Genomic DNA, 24,772 nt, shown 5'->3' with positions numbered 1-24,772 from the left:
ACTCTTTGTCAGAGAGAACGAGATGGTGGTAGGGGACAGCCCCCAGTAAAGTCAGAGGTGAGAGCACAAAGCAATAAAATAGGCAGACTCTGGTTTTTTGGGGGTAGATGCTCGAGAATATATGGGGGGACTCCTGAGGCTCGATCCCGCCTTTGCGTATGCCGAGCCTCCTTCCTCATGACCTTTGTCACGAGTGGAATGTCTCTTGCTGGCTCCCGGCATTTAGAGGAATCATAGCAAGGCTTTAGGCCTCTCTGAATTTTGCCAATTGAATCTAAACAACACCCTTTGTGCGTTAGACTAAACCAGAGGACTAAGGATGGTAACTACAGTGAAAGTGATATAAAGCCAGCCAAACAGCACAGACTTGTCAAAGCACCTGGCCAGTAAGATGGGCTCCTCATAGTTCTAGAAGACTTCCCCAGGTAGGGGTGATCTTTTTCAAAAGGACTTTAACCACAGAAGAAGTAGTAGTCTGTCTTCAAAGAAAGGCTTCATTCAGTCCAGTGTGAAAACATATAGACCATATCTAAAACATACATATATGCATTAAATGGAGGAACTTGTATGAAATCCACTTGCCAGACCTCAAATGGTCCACAATGCAGTTTAAATTGTCCAGGATGCAATACAAACCAGCTTCCCAGATTTGTACTTTGGACAAGTGAGACAAGTGAGGTAGGCATTTTTTGCAGCCTTGTTAATGTATTGATTCATGAAGGCTATTATTTTGTCAGTATACTAATTGTTTAATTCATATATAGTAGTGAAGAGTGGGAATTCTAGAGTCTTCAGCAGGCTGGATTATTATTTGGTCCAAAACACAGTTTTTAAAAAACCAACACTTAAAATTTTACTTCCACTGGAATAAGGAAGCCATGTTGTTTCCACATTCTGAAATCATGAACTACTTCAAAACCATGTCTACTAACGATATAAACATTGGCAGTTTTGTCCTTGCCTAAAGTACAAGTCCATGTAAGAGCATATAATTTAGTGTATTGGGCTGAAGTAGTCATGGATAAAGATGCTGCCTCAACAGCATCAAAAAGAGTTGTTATAGCATACCCAACACAATATTTTCCATTGTCACCTTTCAAATAAGAACCATCAGTGAATCATGAGAAAGAAATATTACACAGTGGAATTTCCTTTAGATCATTATAAGAATTCAGGAGGTGATCCATCAGCATTAAGCAGTCATGAGGTACTTGATGAGTGACAGAGGGAGGAGAAATAATCAGGGTAAGGTTATTACAAGGTAAAAGAGTTATGTGAAGGACAGTTAACCAAAGTACTTCACTGGAGTTGAGGCAGCTGTCTGAGGAACGTTGAGTGTGATGGGAATTCTGCTGTGTGTGTGTGCTTAGTAGTGTCCAGCTCTTTGTAGCCCCATGGACTATAGCCGCCCCCCAGGCTCCTCTGTCCGTGAAACTTTCGATACAAGAATACTGGAGTAGTGGTCACTTCCTACTTTAGGGGCTCTTCCCGACCTAGAGATTGACTCTCCGACTCTTGCATCTCCTGTACTGGCAAGCAGATTCTTTACAACTAGTGCCACCTGGAAGCCCTGAGCTTCTGCTGGCTGAGCAGATGTGCATAATTTTGTAACAATCTAGACACTAAAAGATGATGCTGTGAAAGTGCCAATATGCCAGAAAATTTGGAAAACTCAGCAGTGGCCACAGGACTGGAAAAGGTCAGCTTTCACTCCAATACAAAAGAAAGGCAATGCCAAAGAATGCTCAAACTACCGTACAATTGCACCCATCACACATGCTAGTAAACACAGCAACATCTGTCAGATGCCATGTGAACCAGCTTGAGATGCTTCACAGTTTTAACATTAGATCAAGCTAATTCTTTTGGCTAACATCACATCTTTGGAAAATTGAGTTTGCCACAGTTGCTATGATGTCAAGTAAGTGTCATGCAAAATCCAGTGTGGGACAGGACATGAAGATAGTGATGTCCCATCTGATTTCCAGGTTTGAGAAGTTACACAGTGCCCAATAGGTATATACACCCAATTAGTAAGCAATTGTGGTTCTTTAAGAATAAAATAAAATAGTTTTCTTTAAATTTACATATGTATTTAAATGGTTAAAATTGTTAGGGCATAAACACATATTAACTTGTTTGGATCTAACTACTTAGTAAATGGATACAAGGACACGGAGAAAAACTTACTCAGACACTGAAGGTGACATGAACCTCTGATCTAGCAGATGATCATCAATGGCTGCATCTGCTGCTGCTGCTAAATCGCTTCAGTTGTGTCCGACTCTGTTCGACCCCATGGACAGCAGCCCACCAGGCTCCCCTGTCCCTGGGATTCTCCAGGCAAGAACACTGGAGTGGGTTGCCATTTCCTTCTCCAATGCATGAAAGTGAAAAGTGAAAGTGAAGTCACTCAGTCACATCTGACTCTTAGCGACCCCATGGACTGCAGCCTACCAGGCTCCTCCATCCATGGGGTTTTCCAAGCAGGAGTACTGGAGTGGGTTGCCATTGCCTTCTCCGTATCAAAGAATGGTGAAAAGCTAAAGGAGAATTTTGAAAGAAAAAATATTTGAGCCCACTGAGTAGTTTAATATCGCAAATGAGACTTCCAGAAATGTGCTTTCTAATATGATGGAAAGTACACAATACCACTTACAAAGACTTGATTTTAAAAATCAAGCTTAAATATGATCAAGCTTCTAGCCTTAACTGCCATTCTTGTTCAGTTGCTAAGTCATGTCTGACTCTTTGTGACCCCATATACTGCAGCACGCCAGGCTCCTTTGTCCTCCACTGTCTCCCAGAGTTTGCTCAAAGTCATGTCCACTGAGTAGGTGATACTATCTAATAACAATCTCATTCTCTGCTGCCCTCTTCTCCTTTTGCCTTCAATCTTTCCCAGCATCAGGGTCTTTTTCAAGGAGATTTAACTACCAGTTAACTAATTCTATAAAGTCTGCCTTCTTTGCTGCATGACCACTCCATTCCATTAGCTTGGTGGTCAACTAGTAATTTTTTTTTTCTGGTTATTTATATATATTTTCTCTCTCTTTTTAAATTTAATTTTATTTTTTAACTTTACAATATTGTATTGGTTTTGCCATATATCAAAAAGAATCCACCACAGGTATACACGTGTTCCCCATCCTGAACCCTCCTCCCTCCTCCCTCCCCATACCATCCCTCTGGGTCGTCCCAGTGCACCAGCCCCAAGCATCCAGTATCGTGCATCGAACCTGGACTGGCGACTCGTTTCATATATGATATTATACATGTTTCAATGCCATTCTCCCAAATCATCCCACCCTCTCCCTCTCCCACAGAGTCCAAAAGACTGTTCTATACATCAGTGTCTCTTTTGCTGTCTCGTATACAGGGTTATTGTTACCATCTTTATAAATTCCATATATATGCATTAGTATACTGTATTGCTGTTTTTCTTTCTGGCTTACTTCACTCTGTATAATAGGCTCCAGTTTCATCCACCTCATTAGAACTGATTCAAATGTATTCTTTTTAATGGCTGAGTAATACTCCATTGTGTATATGTACCACAGCTTTCTTATCCATTCATCTGCTGATGGACATCTAGGTTGTTTCCATGTCCTGGCTATTATAAACAGTGCTGCGATGAACATTGGGGTACACGTGTCTCTTTCAATTCTGGTTTCCTCAGTGTGTATGGCCAGCAGTGGGATTGCTGGGTCATAAGGCAGTTCTATTTCCAGGTTTTTAAGGAATCTCCACACTGTTCTCCATAGTGGCTATACTAGTTTGCATTCCCACCAACAGTGTAAGAGGTTTCCCTTTTCTCCACACCCTCTCCAGCATTTATTGCTTGTAGACTTTTGGATTGCAGCCATTTTGACTGGCGTGAAATGGTACCTCATAGTGGTTTTGATTTGCGTTTCTCTGATAATGAGTGATGTTGAGCATCTTTTCATGTGTTTGTTAGCCATCTGTATGTCTTCTTTGGAGAAATGTCTATTTAGTTCTTTGGCCCATTTTTTTGATTGGGTCATTTATTTTCCTGGAATTGAGCTGTAGGAGTTGCTTGTATATTTTTGAGATTAGTTGTTTGTCAGTTGCTTCATCTGCTATTATTTTCTCCCATTCTGAAGGCTGTCTTTTCACCTTGCTTAGAGTTTCCTTTGTTGTGCATAAGCTTTTAAGTTTAATTAGGTCCCATTTGTTTATTTTTGCTTTTATTTCCAATATTCTGGGAGGTGGGTCATAGAGGATCCTGCTGTGATGTATGTCGGAGAATGTTTTGCCTATGTTCTCCTCTAGGAGTTTTATAGTTTCTGGTCTTACGTTTATATCTTTAATCCATTTTGAGTTTATTTTTGTGTATGGTGTTAGAAAGTGTTCTAGTTTCATTCTTTTACAAGTGGTTGACCAGTTTTCCCAGCACCACTTGTTAAAGAGATTGTCTTTTCTCCATTGTATATTCTTGCCTCTTTTGTCAAAGATGAGGTGTCCATATGTGCGTGGATTTATCTCTGGGCTTTCTATTTTGTTCCATTGATCTATATTTCTGTCTTTGTGCCAGTACCATACTGTCTTGATGACTGTGGCTTTGTAGTAGAGCCTGAAGTCAGGTAGGTTGATTCCTCCAGTTCCATTCTTCTTTCTCAAGATTGCTTTGGCTATTCGAGGTTTTTTGTATTTCCATACAAATTGTGAAATTATTTGTTCTAGCTCTGTGAAGAATACCATTGGTAGCTTGATAGGGATTGCATTGAATCTATAAATTGCTTTGGGTAGTATACTCATTTTCACTATATTGATTCTTCCAATCCATGAACATGGTATATTTCTCCATCTATTACTGTTCTCTTTGATTTCTTTCACCAGTGTTTTATAGTTTTCTATATATAGGTCTTTAGTTTCTTTAGGTAGATATATTTCTAAGTATTTTATTCTTTTCATTGCAATGGTGAATGGAATTGTTTCCTTAATTTCTCTTCCTATTTTCTCATTATTAGTGTATAGGAATGCAAGGGCTTTCTGTTGTTAATTTTATATCCTGCAACTTTACTGTAGTCATTGATTAGCTCTAGTAATTTTCTGGTGGAGTCTTTGGGGTTTTCTATGTAGAGGATCATGTCATCTGCAAACAGTGAGAGTTTTACTTCTTCTTTTCCAATTTGGATTCCTTTTATTTCTTTTTCTGCTCTGATTGCTGTGGCCAAAACTTCCAGAACTATTCAATTAGTAATTTAGCAGAGATGTCTTTATTAAATGCCTAGAAGCAAAAAAATAAACACTCAAGATTCAAAAAAACTCTTCCAGTGCTTGCCAATTAGTTGTGTCACTGGGGCACTCCTTCAATGCTTAGTTAGATACTTTACATTTCTGCAGTAGTCTTCATTTCCTCCTTGCACCAACTGTAAAGGTCAACCAGAAGTGAGAGCTTAGGTTGACAGGGTCTTCTCAGGTCTTTTCTGAGTATATGTCCAGACCAAGGTAGGCATGTGGCCTTCTGGATTTCCCAGAATAAGAGGAAGCTTTTCAAAATCCTTATTCCCCAAGTATCTGCTCTCCTAGCCTCTTCCTTCCAGGGTTTTGGCCTGCTTATTGTTTGTCTCATCTGTTATACTGTACCCTGATGGCAGTGGCTAATACATTTTAAACCCTTTTGACAAACACTGCCTAGGAAGCTAGCTGCCTTAGTCCTGGGGAGGCTCCAGGACAGCCTTGAGTCAAACTTTTAGGGAACCACCAGATAGGTCAAAACACACAATTACAACTCTTTATCTTTTTTTTTTTTTTGCCCTCACAGCACTGCCTGTGGGATCTTAGCTCCCTTACCAGCAATTGAACAGGGGCTCTCAGAAGTAAAATTGGGGACTCCTTAACACTGGACTGCCATGGAATCCTTTAGAATAAGGTCTGTGTTGCCCTCTGTGTTACTGTCAACCTAAGCCAGGAATGTGGGCTGCTGTCTTCAAGGCCACTGACAAGCTGGAGATGATCATAGAGCTCTCTTGCCGAAATTCAGCAGTCTCTCCTTAAGTGTTTCCCTGGTTGCTGTAATTTTTTTTTATTAGATTTCAGAGTACCCAAAAAAGTTGATTCTGACAGTTTTGCCAGCTTATTCATTGCTTTTGTGGGAGGGACAATTTTCAAGTTCCCTATTCAGCTATCTTTGCTGATGTCATTCTATACCATTTCCTTTTACGCTTCTCAGCCTTGCCTAAAAATATTTTCTCAGCTTGAAAAGCAGAGAAAAAAGAACATTTTGCTGTCACTGGAGTTATCAAAAGAAATGTACTGTTGATCTGAAGAATGTAATGTTGATCTAAAGAGCAGTTGTAAAAGTTTTTAAATAAGGATACCATTAGCAAAATAACTTTTATCTACCTTAAAGGCAAGGAGGGCATGGCAACACACTCCAGTATTCCTGCCCAGAGGATCTTATGGTCAGGGAAGCCTGGTGGGCTACAGTCCATAGGGTCACAAAGAATCAGACGCTACCGAAGTGACTTAGCATGCACCTTAAAGGCAACGTTCATCACATCACCTGCCTTGCATTTGTCAAACCCTCAATACCAGAGGCAGTGTTTGAGAGCACAGGTTTTGGAATAAGACCTTAGTCTGATTTCCAGCTCTTCTGCTGCTTAATAGTTGTTGTGCCTTGGGTAACTCACTTAAATTCTCTAGGATGGCTTCCTTATTTGTAAAATAGTGGTAATATACACTTCTAGAATCATGGTAAAGACTTAGAGAGATACTGAATGTGAGAGTACAGTGGATAATGATCCAACTGTCAATGCAGGGGACACAGGTTCAATCCCTGGTCAGGGAAGATTTCACATGCTGCAGAGCAACTAAGCCCACGCACCACAACTTCTGAGCCCAACAAATACTGAAGCCAGCACACCTAGAGCCTGTCCTCCACAAGAGAAGCCACCACAATGAGAAGCCTCTGTAACGAAGAGTAGCCCTGCTCTCCACAACTAGAGAAAGCCCGCACAGCAACAAAGATCCAGCACAGCCAAAAATAATAAAATATTTTTAAAAGATATTTTGCATGTAAAATGCTTGGCACTCAATATTAGATATTTATTAAATTTGGGTTATTTCATTTTCCATTAACATATTACATTGTTGTAGTTATGCTGGTTGTTTTGCTTCCAAAAAAAAAAAAAAAAAAACTCACAGGCTTCCTATATAAGAAGAGCTTGCTGCTGCTATGTCACTTCAGTCGTGTCCGACTCTGTGTGACCCCATAGACGGCAGCCCACCAGGCTCCCCCGTCCCTGGGATTCTCCAGGCAAGAACACTGGAGTGGGTTGCCATTTCCTTCTCCAATGCATGAAAGTGAAAAGTCAAAGTGAAGTCGCTCAGTCGTGTCTGACTCTTGGCGACCCCATGGACTGCAGCCTACCAGGCCCCTCCACCCATGGGATTTTCCAGGCAAAAGTACTGGAGTAGGGTGCCATTGCCTTCTCCAAGGAAGAGCTTAGGTATCACCATATGCTTTTCAGAAGGCTTACCTTAAGCTGACTTTTAATAACAAGCACATTAATTTTACTTAGTTGTATATTTATTTGGGGTGGCTCTGGGAGAAACTGTTAGGGATGAGGAGGGGGTGTTTAAAATCCTCCCAAATCCCCTTTCCGGCTAATGAGTAATTTGCCAACACGTTAAAAATTAAAAAAAAAAAAAAAAAGCCTAAGTGTCGAGACAAGGAAGGAAAAGTGCCAATCCAACTATTTATTTTTCAAACCAGCTTCCCTTGGTATCCATAGGGTTCAAGCACGTGATGAGAGTACAGAGCATCAGCCAGAACATCCCGAGATGAGAGACAGTGGGAAGTCCGCCCTAGATAGAAATATCACATCGGCCCTTTCTCAGTGGCCTCCGGGGTGGTACCGACTGCAGGAGATCGCGTCCCTCCGCTTCGACGCCTTAAGGGCCTCGGACAGACAACAGACTCCAGCGCGGACGTCAGGCGGCTGGGGGAAGCGATCTGCCTACCCCGGCCGCCCGTCTTCCTGAAGCCGAAGCCCAAGCAAAAGCCGAAGCTGAAGAAGGAGGGTTGGGCTCTGCGGCGGGAGGCGTGTTGGTTGTCGCAGAGCCCTCTGGGAGTTGTAGTCCGCGACGGCGGGAGGTTTGACTGCGGCTGCCGGCTTGGTGCTCTGAGAACTCCATCCCCCGCCGGCCCCCGCGACCTAGGCCTTTGCCTTTTCCTGTCCTGGGGACGAGAAGCCTCGCTGTGGCAAGTTGAGAAGCTTGGGGAAGGGGTGTCCTTCTTCCCGCCAAACACTCTGAGTTTCTGGGCTTGGCCTGCTCAGGTAGAGCACGTTCCGGGTTTTGCAAACTCACCTCCGGGGAAGGAGCGGAGGGAACAGGGTAGAAGCGGCCTGAACTACTGAGCTTGCATCGGAGCGGTCTGTCACCCGGGGAAGTTCTTTGGGGAAACGCTCCGGAACGGTGGCTTCTTGCGGGAGCGGTGAGGCCAAAGCTGGGGCCCGTGGAGTCCTGTCCGGAGGGGAGGCGCGCGCCCCTGCAGGGTTCGGGTGCGAGCAAAGCAGGGGACTCATTCCGTGACTGGGAGAACTCAAGGGGCTGTGGGAGTCGTGTCTGCCGGAGCCTTAAGGAAAAGACATGGTTACAGTGGGTGAACACCCAGGTGAGAGGAGGATGGCGGAGAATTGGCAGAATTATAGGAATGGGAGTAGGAGAGAGCTTAGAGAGGGGAGGTGGGGGGGAAACCCCTTTGATGCCTTGATGTGATCCTAACCGCAGATGGCGGGGGCGAGGGGTGGGGAGTGAGGGCCAGACCAGTAAGTCCTTGTCACTCTTCTCCCCAACCTCCACCCCCGGCTCGATTGTGAGAGCTAGTGTTCTGAAGGCAATGGCACCCCACGGAGGAGCCTGGTAGGCTGCAGTCCATGGGGTCGCACAGAGTCGGACACGACTGAAGCGACTTAGCAGCAGTAGCAGCAGTGCCCTGATAGTAGGTGGCTTGACATCTTCCTGTCTTAGAATAACAGCTAGAAGGGGTCTTTGAGAGTTGCTATCAAGTGCTTTGAGACTTTCCAGATGAGGAAAGTCAGGCCCACCGAGATGAAGAAATTGACTCGCTCACCACCAGACAACCAGTTATTGACCAGCTTGACTGAAACCTAATTTTCATGACTCTCAAGCCTTGCCTTAATCTATTGCTGCCATCAGTAGATTAGCAAACTCTAACCTGTTCGCCCTTCTTTTATCTTTTTACTCTGTCATATGCAAGGTAACCAGGCAACCCCTGAAGGGAAAGAAAGGCTTTAAACTCCAATGCGTGAGTGCAAAGTCGCTTCAATCGTTTCAGACTCTTTGCGACCCTATGGGCCGGCTGTAAACCGCCAGGCTTCTCTCTCAGTGGGATTCTGCAGACAAGAATACTGGAGTGGGTTGTCATGCCCTTCTCCAGGGACTCTTCCTGAACCAGGGATTGAATCAGCGTCTCTTCCCTCTCTTGCATTGGCGGGCGGATTCCTTACCACTAGGGCCACCTGGGAAGCCGTTAAACTTTTCAATAGGTTAAAGAAACCTTGTTTTAACTTGAACAAAAATCTCCTTGCATCACATGTTAAAATGACAGATCGATAGCAAACTAAAATGTAAGCTATAGATTCTTTGACTGGAAGAAAATAAAGTTCACCTTTCCCACTGTGTGCCCACTAGAGCTCTGAGAACCTTTAGCCTTAGATTTCTTCTCTCAATCTTAAATGCTGCATATCTCAGTTACATACATAAAAGTAGTTGCTGTTCATTGTGATTTTCATAATGCCCTGAATAGTTACAATAAAGGATAAACAGCATAGGAGGATGGGAATGCATGAATGATTTATAGTATTATTTTTTTTTAAAGAAAATATAACCATAAAAGTAAAAAAAAAAATCATTAAGAGGTTAAAAATCTCTACCAGGCCAGCATTTTATAATACACTTAAATTTAAGTCCTTTACCAGTATTCTTTCTTTCTTCCTCCCTAAACATAACTTGAGAGCATTTATAATAGTGTTCCCTATTGTGGGAGAAGAGGTTCTTTGGTGCTACTGCATTGTTTTAACTGGTAATTTCTTTATTAAGCCACATTCTCTTCCAGCACCGTCAAATTTACACCTCTTGAAGGATTTGTTGATCCAACTGTCACATCAGAATTTAAATATTATAGCTCCTGGCGGTTGACCATTAAGCAATTCATAAGGAAGAGGTTTGGATAAGTCCATTACTGGACTTTATAGAAGTTATAGACTTACAATACATAAAAGAACATACATATACATAACAAAACTGCTTTTACCAGGCTGCCTTTTTAATGGTATGATTCCATTTGCTTTTTTTTTTTTTGAATATTTATTTATTTGGCTGCATTAGGTCTTAATTGCAGCATGTGGGATGTTTTAGTTGTGGCATGTGGAATCTAATTCCATGACCAGGGATTGAACCCAGGCCTCTTGCATTGGGAACACAGATTCTTAGCCACTGGATCAATGGTAAAGTCCCCCATTTGCTTTTCTTTTTTTCCCCCGTTTGCTTTTATATTGGCGTACTGGATAGGTGTGTAAACTATGACCAAACTTGGCCCACTGCCAAATGTATTTACTTTTTATGTAGTTTTACTGGAATACAGCTGTGCTTGCTCATTTATATATTGTCTTTTGTGCTACAAGGCAAAGTTGAATAGTTGCACAGACTGTATGGCTGGCAAAGCCTAAAATATTTACTATCTGGCCATTAACAGAAAAAAAATTATCAACCCCCAGCCTGGTAAACTGAATATAAATATAATATAAACTGAATCTAAAACTCTACCATATGCAGAAGTATTAGTTAATAGTAATTCTCAGTCATAAATACTTATATGGTGGGTTCATAATCCATTTCTTTGGGCAAAAGCCAGTGCCTGTTATTGCAGATTGTTGCTAGCATCTTGGCATATATATTGAGTTGGCCAAAAACTTGATTTGGTTGTTTTATGTAAGGTGCTATAGTAGTGCTTTGTTGTTTTTAACTTCATTTGAAACAGTTCTGTTAGATTGTATTGTAACAGCTGTCATATCAGTGTGCATTAAAAAAATTCATCAAAATTGGTGAATTTTTGTGTAGCTTTTTTAATATTGAAGATGGAAGGAAAAAAGCAACACTTTTGGCATTTTATGTTTTATTATTTCAAGAAAGGTAAAAAGGCAACTGAAACACAAGAATAGACTTGTGCAGTGTGTAGAGAAGGTGGCATGACTGATCAAATGTGACAAAAAATGGTTTGTGGTTTGTACTGGAGCTTTCTTTCTTTCTTTCTTTCTGGCTGTGCTAGGTCTTTGTTGCTGTGTGGGCTTTTCTGTAGTTGCAGAGAGGAGGGGCTACTGTCTAGCTCCAATGCGTGGGCTTCTCATTGCGGTGCTTCTCTTGTTGTGGAACACAGGCTGTAGGGTGCACGGGCTTCAGTAGTTGCGGCACATGGGCTCAGTGGTTGTGCCTCCCAGCCTTTAGAGCACAGTCTTGGTAGCTGTGGCACATGGACTTAGTTACCCAGTGGCATGGGGACTCTTCCCAGACCAGGGGTCAAGCCTGTGTCCCCTGCATTGGCAGGTGGCCTCTTTAATCATTGAGCCATCAAGGAAGTACGGTACTGGAGATTTCTTGTTGGATGATGTTCTACAGTCAGGTAGACCAGTTGAAGTTGAGAGTGATCAAATCGAGACACTAATTGAAAACAGTCAACTTTCTATCATGAGGGAAATAGCCAACATACTCAGAATATCCACGTTAAGCACTGAAAATCATTTGCACCAGCTTGGTTGTGTTAATCGCTTTGATGTTTGGGTTCCATGTAAGTTAGGCAAAAAAACCTTGACCATATTTCTGCATTCAATCCTCTAATGAAAATTCCATTTTTAAAACAAATTGTGATGGGCAATAAAAATTGGATACCATACAGTAATGTGGAATGGAAGAGATCATGGGACAAGTGAAATGAACTACCACCAACCACACCAAAGGTTGATCTCCATTCAGAGAACATGATGTTGTATATATGGTGGGATTGGAAGGGAAGTCTCTACTATGAGCTCCTTCTGGAAAACAGAACTATTAATTCTAGCAAGTACTGCTCTCCATTTGGCCAACTGAAAGCAGCACTCAAAGAAAAGAATCTGGTATTAGTCAACAGAAAACACATAGTCTTCCATCAGGATAACGCAAGACTGCATATTTCTCTGATGACCAGACAAAAACTGTTACAGCTTGGCTGGGAAGGTCTGATTCATCTGCCATATTCACCAGACACTGCATCTTCAGATTTCCATTTATTTCAGTCCTTCCAAAATTCTCTTAATGGAAAATTTTCAATTCCCTGGAAGATTGTAAGAAGCACCTGAAACAGTTTCTTGCTCAAAAAGATAAAAAGTTTTGGGAAGATGGAATTATAAAATTGCCTGAAAAATGTCAGAGGGTAGTGGAAGAAAATGGTGAATGTTGTTGTTCAGTCACTAAGTTGTGTCCCACTGTTTGCAACCCCCTGGACCCCTGGACAGAAGAATGCCAGGCATCCCTGTTCTTCACTATTTCCTGGAGTTTCCTCAAGCTCTTGTCCATTGAGTCTGTGATGCCATCTAACCATCTCATCCTCTGCTGCCCCTTCTCCTCCTACCTTCAGACTTTCCCAGCAACAGGGTCTTTTCTGGGATGAGTCAGCTCTTTGCATCAGGTGGCCAGAGTATTGGAGCTTCACCTTCAGCATCAGTCCTTTCAATGAATGTTCAGGGTTGATTTCCTTTAGGATTGACTGGTTTGAGCTCCTTCCTGTCCAAGGGACTCTCAAGAGTGTTCTCCAGCACCACAATTGAAAGCCTCAGTTCTTTGGCGCTCAGCCTTATCTATGATCCAACTCTCACATCTGTATAATACTACTGTAAAAATCATAGCTTTGACTACATGGACCTTTGTTGGCAAAATGAAATCCCTGCTTTTTAGTATGCTGTCTAGGTTTGTCATAGCTTTCCTTCCAAGGAACAAACATCTTAGTTTCGTGGCTGCAGTCACAGTCCACAATGATTTTGCAGCCCAAGGAAATAAAATCTGCCACTGCATCCACTTTTTCCCATCTACTTGCCATGAAGTGATGAGACCAGATGCCATGATCTTCGTTTTTTGAATGTTGAGTTTTAAGCCGGCTTTTTCATTTCCTTTTCACCCTCCTCAAGAGGAACTCTTTAGTTCCTCTTCACTTTCTGTTATTAGAGTAGTTTCATCTGCATATTGGTGAATATGTTGTTCAATAAAGTTGTTGGTGAAAGAGATGAAAAATGTGTCTTCTGTTTTTGCTTTAAAACCGCAGGAACTTTTTGGCCAACCCAGTACTATAAATTTGCTTTCTCAAAGAATTGTGAAAGGAAGTTTCTGAACCTGGAGTGGAAAGGACTGACATTCTTTGAAATATGGTGATGCTCATAGTTAATACCTTTTAAAAGACGTTACAGGAGCTTCCTTTTGTTGTTCTCTATGTTCTTTTTATGGAGATAATGTTTCAGCATAGGTATTAGCAAGCAAGTTATTAATAAGCTATTTTGGTCTTGGGACCCCATACTAAAACCAATCTTAAATGATTAGGAGCTCATTATTAAATGACTTATCTTTGACATTAATCTTGCATCTGGGACTTTGTTTTAAAGGTCAGAGGACTGAATGAAATAGTGAATATGTCTGTTTATGTCATTTTGTGTATTTAATTTCCTGTGTTAGTGTTAGTCTATGACAAAAATAATGTTTTGGAATATTTAACTGTTTAGTCAATCATTGACAGCACTATCCTGTGTTACCATCTAAGTAATGTTAGCTATGAAACTCCAGTTCACCTCTCAACCTAATTCATCAGATTTTAAGATATCTTATAGTTCTCATCAAGACTTTCAAAAAAGATACTAAATTTCCTTTGAGACAGCTTTCTGGGGGAATTTAAAGTTGAGGCAACTGAAAATTATCAATTTTATTACAATTCTTCATATTTATTTGAATATTATAAATCTCTGAAAGGCACTGGGGACTTTGAATTTGAACTTTGAACTCATTCATGATTTATTTTAAATCATTGAAATATCAATTTTCTACTTGTTTGGAATAAAAGGCTAATTTGACAATGCAAATTTCAGATTTGCTCAGGAAAAAAAAAAAGATGTTTGTGATTAAACTGGAACTTTTATGTCAATTCCTGAATGTCCTTCATATTTTCCTTAACCCTGATTACTACTTTTTGTTAAGCCTGACTGAAATTTAAGAACCTTTCTAGATTTTCCTCTTTTCTGGTTTCCTAACATTCAATAATCAGTGAAAGTATCATCTCTGGGAGTTAAAAGAATCCTGTTTGTAAATTCAGCCACATCCTAGTTTAGTTTAGGAACCAATACAGTGGAGAGCATTGGTTAGCAAAATAAGTCAGAAGTGTAACCCTGTATTTCCACCATTGTTTAAGCAGGTAACTTTTTTCCCTACTCTGACTTGGTTATTGACTTTTCCTCTGTTTCACTGCTGCTAGAAGGATTATTGCTGCATAAGGAAATACCTAGGGCTTCCCTGGTGACTCAGATGGTAAATATTCTGCCTGCAATGCAGGAGACTCAGGTTGGATCCTGGATTGGGATGATCCCCTGGAGAAGAAAATGGCTACCTACTCTAGTATTCTTGCCTGGAGAATTCCATGGGCAGAGGAACCTGGTGAGCTATAGTACATGGGGTCACAAAGAGTCAGATATGTCCCTGGGGTCACAAAGAATCAGATATGTCCATGGGGTCACAAAGAGTCAGATATAGTAAGGAAATGCCTAGGGTTTCCCTGGTAGCTCAGATAGTAAAGAATCTGCCTTCAACATAAGAGACCCAGGTTTGATCCCTGGATTGGGATGATCCTATGGAGAAGAGAATGGCTACCCACTCCGGTATTCTTGCCTGGAGAATTCCATGGGCAGAGGAGCCTGGTGAGCTATAGTCCATGGGGTCACAAACAGTCAGATGTGATTGAGCGACTAACACCTACTTACTTACTAAGGAAATATCTAGAGTTCCCTGGTGCAGTGGTTAAGAATCCGCCTGCCAATGCACGAGACCCAGGTTCAGCCCCTTAGTTGGGAAGATCCCTTGGAGAAGGAAATGGCAAACCACTCCAATATTCTTGCCTGGGAAATCCCATGAACAGAGGAGCCTAATGGACTACTGTCCATTGGGTCACAAAGAAGTCAGACACAACTTAGCAACTAAACAACAAAGTGTTCCATTGTACCTGTACCACATCTTCTTTATCCATTCATTCATCTGTTGATGGACACTTAGGTTGCTTCCATGTCTTGGCAGTTATAAGTAATACTGCTCTAACCATTGGGGTACCTGTATCTTTTTGAATTAACGTTTTCATTTTTTTTTTTTTTCAGATACATACCCAGAAGTGGAATTAATGAGTCATATGGTAGTTCTATTTTTAGTTTTTCTGAGAAGTAGCCATACTGTTTTCCACAGTGGTTACACCAATTTACATTCCCACCAATGGTATATAAGGGTTCCCTTATATTGGCATACTCACCAAGACTTGTTGTTTCTTACCTTTTTGATGATAACCATTCTAATGGGTGTGAGGTGATATCTAATTGTGGTTTTGAATTTCCCTGATGATTAATGCTATTGAGCATCTTTATTGGTTGGCCATCTGTATGTCTTCTTTATAAAATGTCTATTCAGGTCTTCCACCCATTTTTAAATTGGGTTGTTTGGTTTTTTCATTGAGTTGTATGAGCTGTTTATATATTTTGAATTTTGACCCCTTATCAGTCATACCATTAGCAAATATTTTGTCCCATTTAGTACACTGTCTGTTTTGTCTGTTTTGATTTCCTTCGTGTTCTGCAAAACCTTTAATTCTGATTAGGTCATATTTATTTTTGCTTTTATTTCCTTTGCTTTAGCATTTGTTGTTCAGTTGCTCAGCCACGTCCAACTCTTTGTGACCCCATGGACTGCAGCACACCAGGCTTCCCCGTCCTTCACCATCTCCCGGAGTTTGCTCAAACTCATGTCCATTGATTCAGTGCTGCCATCCAGCCATCTCGTCCTCTGTCATCCCCTTCTTCTTGCTTTAGCATACAGATAAAAAAATACTGCTGTAATTTATGTTAGCATGTTCTGCTTATGTTTTCCTCTAGGAGTTTTATGGTTTCCAGTCTTATATTAGGTCTTTAATCCATTTTGAGTTTATTTTTGTATTTAGTGTGAGAAAATGTTCTAATTTCATTCTTTTACATGTAGTTGTCCAGTTTTCTGAGCACTTTTTGAAAAAATTCTTTTCTCCATTTTATATTCTTGCCTCCTTTGTCATAGATTAATTGACTATAAGTGCATGGGTTTATTTCTGTGCTTTCTATCCTGTTTAATTGATCTATTTGTTTTTGTGCCTATGTCATAGTTTTTATTTTTCATTATTATTTGTTTTTGTAGCTTTGTAGTATAGTCTGAAGTCAAAGAACATTATTCTTTTAACTCTTCTCTTTCTTAAGATTATTTTGGCTATTCAGGGTCTTTTGTATTTCCATACAAATTTTAAAATTATTTTTCTATAGTTCTGTGAGAAAGGCCCTTGGTATTTTAATAGTGATCGCATTGAATCTGTAGATTGCCTTGGGTAGTATGGTCATTTTAGCAGTATTAATTCTAACCCATGAACATGGTGTATCTTTTCATCTATTTGTGTCATTTTCAATTTCTTTCATCAGTGTCTTGTAGTTTTCCGAGTACAGGTCTTTTGCCTCCTTAGATAAGTTCATTTCTAGGTTTTTTATTCTTTTTTGATGCAATGGTACATGGACTTATTTTCTTAATTTCTCTTTTGAGTAATTCATTGTTCAGTTCAGTTCAGTTCAGTCACTCAGTCGTGTCCGACTCTTTGCGACCCCATGAATCGCAGCACACCAGGCCTCCCTGTCCATCACCAACTCCCGGAGTTCACTCAGACTCACGTCCATTGTTGCTGCTGCTGCTAAGTCGCTTCAGTCGTGTCCGACTCTGTGCGACCCCATAGACGGAAGCCCACCAGGCTCCCCCGCCCCTAGGATTCTCCAGGCAAGAACACTGGAGTGGGTTGCCATTTCCTTCTCCAGTGCATGAAAGTGAAAAGTGAAAAGGAAGTCGCTCAGTCGTGTCCAACTCTTAGCGACCCCATGGACTACAGCCTACCAGACTCCTCCGTCCATGGGATTTTCCAGGCAAGAGTACTGGAGTGGGGTGCCATTGCCTTCTCCTCACGTCCATTGTTAGTGTGTAGAATTAACAACCGATTTCTGTATATTAATTTTGTATACTGCAGCTTTACTGAATTCATCAATGACATCTGGTGGTTTTCTGGTGGCAGTGTAGGATTTTCTGTGTATAATGGAGCTTCCTTTATAGGTTATTATCCTTTTTCCCTTTGCTACCTTTAAAATGTTTTCATTGTGACTCACTTCTGACAGTTTTTTGTTGTTATTTTTTATGGCTTTATTGGGTTTTCATTGCTGCATGGGCTTTCTCTAGCTGCCGCGAGCATGAACTACTCTCTAGTTGTGGTACAAGGGCTTCTCATCACTGTGGCGTGCATGCCTGGGCACGTGGGCTTCAGTGGTTGTGGCTCCCGGGATTTAGAGCACAGTCTCAATAGTTGTGGCGCACAGGCTTAGTAGCTCTTTGGCATGTGGGATCTTCCTGGATCAGGGATGGAACCCATGTCTTGTGCACTGGCAGATGGATTCTTTACCACTGAGCCACCAGGGAAGCCCCTTTTGACAGTTTTAATATAATGCATCTTAGAGAAGATCTTTTTGCATTGAGGTTATTAGGTGTTCTCCTAGCTTCATAGCCATGTATATCCAATTCTTACCACAGGCTTGGGAAATTCTCAGCTATTATTTCTTTAAATAAACTCTGTTCCCTTCTTTCTTTTCTGGGATACCCAATGTCCTAATGTTGTCCTTCCTAAAAGAGTCAGTCAGCTCTTGTAGAATTTTCTGACTTAAAAAAAAATCTTATTTCTCTTCCTCTTCTACTGGTATTATTTCTAGATTTCTATCTTCAAGCTTGCTGATTCTGTCTTTTATCCAGTCTGCTCTATTTCCATTGCTTTGTAATTCATTTCATTTACTGAATTCTTCAGCTCTAGAATTTTCATTTATTTCTATTTTTAGAGTTTAAATCTCTTTGTTAAAGTATTACTTCTGTTCATTAATTTTATTCCTGAGCTTATTGAATCTGCTTTTCTGAGTTTTCTTTAGTTTGTTGAGTTTCTTCATGACAAATATTTTGAATCTGTTTCAATTACGTCACAATATTTCATTACTTTACATTTAGTTTCTGGAGAATTGTCATTTTGTAGTGCAGTGTTACTATGGTTCATGGTGCCTGATGAGCTGTTTCTCCACAGACAGTTTTCAAGTGGCAAACACCTTTTTTGTTGATTATAACAGATTCAATAGATTAGAAATTAGAGGCCTTTCTTCTGTTTTCCAGTAAGTGGTGCACAATCTTTTGGTTTCTCTTACCTGAACTACCTGTAGTTATATTTGAATCTTCACTCTCCATCCTCCATCACCTCTGTTAGCAGTGTTACCTTGGGCACTCATTATTGCTTCTTGTGCCTCCTGGGTTGTCGGTGCCTTGCCTTCTGCTATAGCCGGGATGGTGGTTTCTTACGTCATATCCAGGGTCTCCTGAATTACAGGCTCTGACATTGCAGGGGAAGGGAGAAGAGAGAGAAGAGCCAGGATTGCAGGGGCATCTATGCTGGGTGCAGTGTTGTAAGGTTCTCTGTCTTGGCCTGTTTGTTCATGGCGGCTGCTGAGGCAGGAGTCGTGTGCCCACCTCCCCTGCTGCCAACCAGTCTTTTGGGGCTGCAGTTTCAGCTGCTAGAGCTGGAGGGCCACTCTTCTCTTGGTTTCTCCCTCCCTCAGTTTCCCCCTCTTCTATATATTCTATCTAGTCTGCTCACTCTTAGATGTACAGATGTATGGAACTCTCCAGCATCCTAGTGTGTTGGGTGGAGGCAGTTTTGTTGTGTTTATAGATGTTTTACTGGTTGTACTTTGACGGGAAAAGATGAAGGTAGTTTTTTATTCTACCATGTTGCCAGCATCCTTTCTTCAACTTTTAAATACACCCATTGACTTTAAAATTTTGGCTATTATGTTTTGTTTTATTTTTTTGTTGTTGTTGTTATTTATCTGGGCCTAAGAGTTCACTCTGTCCTTTTCAAACATGCTGTTACTTTTTGAAAATATCCACTTTTTCCTTTATTTGTTTAAAGGTAGGAATCATAATTGTTTTATTATCTTATTCTGATAATAAAAATGTGGTTGAAGCCTTTGTGAAACTATTTCTGCTGTTTCTTCTGGTTCTCACTAATAGCATTTTATTTCTTTATATGCTGGTTTATTTTGACAGTGTACTGTTCATTGTTCTTGAAAAACTGTTTGCAGGTCTTTTTTGAGGGCTAGGATCAATGTTTTCTGGATCCTCAAAGAAAAGATTTACATTTGCTTCAGCCAGTTACCTATAAGCTCTACCAAGCAAGTAACCTGAAATTATGTTCACAGCTTTAAGTGTTCTTTGATCACCTTGCAAATCCATGAGGTACAGTTTGTAGTATATAATATCTCCCTCTACACAGACACACACACAGACACATACACACACAGGCTGTGGTCAGTGTCAAGAAAACTTGTTTGCGATTCTCTTGTGAGGGAGTGAGGCACTTTTCAGTTCAGTTCAGTTCAGTCGCTCAGAGTGTCCAGCTGTTTGCGACCCCATGGACCGCAGCACGCCAGGCCTCCCTGTCCATCACCAACTCCCGGAGTTTACCCAAACTCAGGTCCATGGAGTCGGTGATGCCATCCAACCATACCATCCTCTGTCATCCCCTTCTCCTGCCTCCAGTCTTTCCCAGCATCAGGGTCTTTTCAAATGAGTCAGCTCCTCGCATTAGGTGGCCAAAGTATTGGAGTTTCAGCTTCAACTTCAGTCCTTCCAATGAACACTCAGGACTGATCTCCTTTAGGATGGACTGGTTGGATCTCCTTGCAGTCCAAGGGACTCTCAAGAGTCTTCTCCAGCACCACAGTTCAAAGCATCAATTCTTCAGTGCTCAGCTTTCTTTATAGTCCAACTCTCACATCCATATGTGACTACTGGAAAAACCATAGGCTTCACTAGATGGACCTTTGTTGGCAAAGTAATGTCTCTGCTTTTTAATATGCTGTCTAGGTTGGTCATAGCTTTTCTTCCAAGGGGAAATTGTCTTTTAATTTCATGGCTTCATTCAACATCTGCAGTGATTTTGGAACCCAAGAATATAAAGTCTCTGTTTCCATTGTTTCCCCATCTATTTGCCATGAAGTGATGGGACCAAATGCCATGATCTTTGTTATTTGAATGTTGTTTTAAGCCGACTTTTTCACTCTCCTCTTTCACTTTAATCAAGAGGCTCTTTAGTTCTACTTTGCTTTCTGCCATAAGGGTGGTGTCATCTGCATATCTAAGATTATTGATATTTCTCCCAGCAATCTTGATTCCAGCTTGTGCTTCATCCAGCCCAGCATTTCTCATGATGTGCATATAAGTTAAATAAGCGGGGTGACAATATACAGCCTTGACATACTCCTTTTCCTATTTGGAACCAGTCTGTTGTTCCATGTCCAGTTCTAACTGTTGCTTCTTGACTTGCATATAGGTTTCTCAAGAGGCAGGTCAGGTGGTCTGGTATTCCCATCTCTTGAAGAATTTTCCACAGTTTATTCTGATCCACACAGTCAAAGGCTTTGGCATAGTCAATAAAGCAGAAATAGATGTTTTTCTGGAACTCTCTTGCCTTTTCCATGATCCAGCGGATGTTGGCAATTTGATCTCTGGTTCCTCTGCCTTTTCTAAAGTCAGCTTGAACATCTGGAAGTTCACAGTTCACATATTGTTGAAGTCTGACTTGGAGAATTTTGAGCATTACTTTGCTAGGTATGAGATGAGTGCAGTTGTGCAGTAGTTTGAGCATTCTTTGGCATTACCTTTCTTTGGGATTCAGTTCAGTTCAGTTTGGTCTCTCAGTTGTGTCCAACTCTCTGCGACCCCATGAATCGCAGCACGCCAGGCCTCCCTGTCCATCACGAACTCCCGGAGTTTACTCAAACTCATGTCCATCGAGTCGGTGATGCCATCCAGCGATCTCAATCTCTGTCATCCCCTTCTCCTCTTGCCCCCAATCCCTCCCAGCATCAGAGTCCTTTCCAGTGAGTCAACTTTTCGCATGAAGTGGCCAAAGTACTGGAGTTTCAGCTTCAGCATCATTCCTTCCAAAGAACACCCAGGACTGATCTCCTTTAGAATGGACTGGTTGGATCTCCTTGGGATTACTTCCTGTTAACTCCTAATCTGATGGTGAAGCGCTCTGTAGTCACAGCTGTATGGGAAGTAGGGATAGGGAGTGATTTCTTACTATACTCGTTCCTTACTTTGGATGAATTTTGGGGTTTGTTTTTTATTTCACTAATATTCCACAAGATCTTGAAAACCCCAGCACAGTTTCTCCTGGCACAGCGAATACCTTTAGAATGGAACCAACTTGTTTGAGCTACTTACTTTTCTAGGTTCCTTAAATTCACCTACAAATGGCCTGCTTTTCCTATTTTCAAAAAAAAAAATTTAATATTTTATCCAGTATTTTCAGTTGTTTTCTGCAGGAAAATGAGCCCAAATAGCCTAATCTGTTTTATTACTGGAAATGGATTGCCTTGCTTCTTTTTTTATTAAGCTGAAAAATAAGTAGTAACTCCTTTTCAACTTAGCAAGTTTCTGATAATATAAGTATTTTAGACATATATCTCATTAAGATATCTTCAGCAAATTCCTGTGTTTTTGATTTCTTATACATGCAAATGTATTACCTATCAGTAGTAAAATAATTCTTATATTAAACTTTAAATTATTTCTCTTTTCTGATTTATTACAGGACTGACTTCTTTAGTGCTTACAGTCTGAGAAAAATGGCAAATATGGATAGTGATTCTAGGCATCTTCTCATCCCTGAGGGAGATCATGAAATAAATCCTGGACCTATGAATATCCAGTTTGATTCATCAGATATAAGATCTAAAAGGTAAGTGTTTAAAATAAAACATTTATTTTATAATTAAGACTTTTAGTTATTAAAATAGAACTCATTATAACCAAATATATAGAGATTTTATTATAAAATATCTAATTTCTTACAGGGTCTGTATGTTTGTATATAAAAGGAAATATATATGAATACATTTTCTCACTTACATTTGACTTTTTAGACTAAACTCCGTATCTCTGTCAGGGATGGCTGAGGTAAGTTTTATGAAGTAATATGCATGTAACTCATTTAACAAATACATATTGATTGTCTGATCTGTGCGATGTATTACGCGGTCAGGCTTCCGCAGTGGCTCAGTGTTAAAGAATCCACCTGCCAATGTAGGAGATGTAGGTTTGATCCCTGGGTTGGGAAGATCTCCTGGAGGAGGAAATGGCAACTCACTCAAGTATTCTTGCCTGGAGAATTCCCTGGACAGAGGATCCTGACGGGCTACAGTCCATGGGTTTGCAAAGAGTTGGACATGACTGAGCAACTGAGCACAAGTATGGGAAGTGCTGGGAATAGAACAGTAAAAATAATTTATAATCCTTACCTTCTTTGAGTTTAAATTCTAGCAGATAGTTTAAGATAATTAGAGTTTAAAATTTATTTCATTCCTTACCTTGAAAATCCAAAAGAATCCACTGAAAAATTATTATAAATGCAATTTATAATAACAGTTTATATTAAAAAATTCAGTAAGGTGGTTGTTTACAAAATATGCAAAAATCAATAGCATTCTAATAATAAAATATAATGGAGGAAAAGATAAAATACATAGGAATAGCCTTAAGAATATGCAAAATCTATATGAGAGAAACTCTAAAATACTAAAATAACAGCACAATGTTTATTCAAATCTGAGATGCTGATTAAAAGTTGTACTGATTTTGGTTGTTCTTTTTTTTTTTTTTTAATATAAAATTAACATAAACTGCTGCCCATACCTCTGATGCAACAATTTCTTAGAACTTAGAATTTTATTTTTGTACCTACTAGAATTCTAGTGCAATTACAAAATCAAAAATATAAACAAAATATATCAGTTAAGATATTACAATCTGATTCTTCACATACAGCCTGCTTCTTCTGAATCACTTTTTGACTTGCAGTCATCAAAAATCATTATTTTTTCCTGCTCACACAAAATTGTCCATATTACGATTAAGAGCATTGATAGTGTAGTATTTCTTGAAAGAATTTTCTTCCAAATCACTGACACTTTTTAGTTTTGATGCTTGTACTTGCCTGATCTTACCAGAAGGTGTCACAAAAAGCTTTCTAACAACACTGTGGCTCATATTTATTCCTTGCTGCTGCTGCTGCTAAGTTGCTTCAGTCGTGTCCGACTCTGTGCAACCCCATAGACGGCAGCCCACCAGGCTCTCCCGTCCCTGGGATTCTCCAGGCAAGAACATTGGAGTGGGTTGCCATTTCCTTCTCCAATTCATTAAAGTGAAAAGTGAATGGTCTCTAAATGGTTTGATCATTGAAATGACCACAGATGAACTGTCATGCCACCAGGAGCAGTTACTTTCATGACTGCCACCTGGCTGACAGTGATTAAAAGATGTCCTGGATTATTAGATGCCTCCATATTTTAGAAAGGACTAAGTATGTATGTTCTAGTTAATAAGGTATTACATGTAACAAAAAGGGATATTCTGTTCTCAGTAGGGAAGACTCTAAAATATAGTGTCATGCTCTTTAAATTTTAACCCACAAAATTAATGTGATCTGCCCCTCGCCAAAAAAAATGCCAGAAACCAATGCCAAAGTTTACATGGCCCAGCAGTTTCACTTCTAAACATTAATTTGCAGTGTCAAATAGTATATGTACAGAGTTGTTTGATGCACTGTTTCTTTGTAATAGCAAAAGATTGAAAACAACAAAAATGTCTTTTCTTATAGGACTAGATAAATTATGGCACCTTGATACAATGGAATATTTTTCACCCATTAAAAAGAAGGAAGTGACTGTATTACATATCAAAATGGAACAAGTCTTCAACTTATTTTGTTAAATGAAAAAAGTGAAGTGCAGAGCTGTCAGTGTATATAGTATACTGCCATTTGGGTAAAGACATTAACAAGTTATATATATTGCAAATATATATAAATGAGTCCAGGGGAGTAAATAGGAAACTGTAAGAGTGTTGTTTCCTCAGAAAGAAGCTGAGTGCTTTAGGTGGGACATGTGGCAGTTACTGTTAGGTAAATACCCAACTATTCAACAACCCCACCTATTCCTTGAACTTCTGTTTTTCAGTTTTCTCAAACTCTGTTTCCTCTTCCATTTCTCCCAGGACCTAGGGCTTTCTTACTCATCTCTGTGTTCCAGTTTTTCTCAGGGAATTCACTCAAAAATCCCCTCTAGACAATGCTTTATAAATTATACTTTTTCTTCCTCCCCTTATTCACTATTATTTATCTATCCTATTGGTGCCAGCTGTAATGTCTGTTTAATGTTATGATGGCAAAAAAATGCTGATTTTAAGGCTTTAAGGAGTTTCCAGTCCAGGGGATGAAAGAGGATTGGTTTAAACTATTCTTGATAATCCTGTTTCCATTTTCCAGATACTTAATTTTTTAGTCTTTTTTAGCAGGTTGAGC

The 24,772-nt window shown here is 40.2% G+C and overlaps 1 protein-coding gene across 1 annotated transcript in view; it reads left to right on the top strand.

Annotated features, from left to right (window-relative positions):
• The first annotated feature begins 8,118 nt into the window (after nucleotides 1-8,118).
• Nucleotides 8,119-24,772, top strand: part of SLC38A9 (solute carrier family 38 member 9) — a 97,891-nt gene continuing 81,237 nt past the window's right edge. Inside the window, 2 exon segments of the mRNA XM_014477843.2 lie at nucleotides 8,119-8,644; nucleotides 22,007-22,153. Of these exon segments, the coding sequence (XP_014333329.2) occupies nucleotides 22,041-22,153 (113 nt within the window). The 5' untranslated portion in view covers nucleotides 8,119-8,644; nucleotides 22,007-22,040.

Source organism: Bos mutus, chromosome 20 (genome assembly GCF_027580195.1).
Source record: "Bos mutus isolate GX-2022 chromosome 20, NWIPB_WYAK_1.1, whole genome shotgun sequence".
In the NCBI taxonomy this organism is placed as follows: Eukaryota; Metazoa; Chordata; class Mammalia; order Artiodactyla; family Bovidae; genus Bos; species Bos mutus.
Note: the sequence above shows the minus strand (reverse complement) of the source record. Positions and strands in the feature narration are given on the sequence as shown.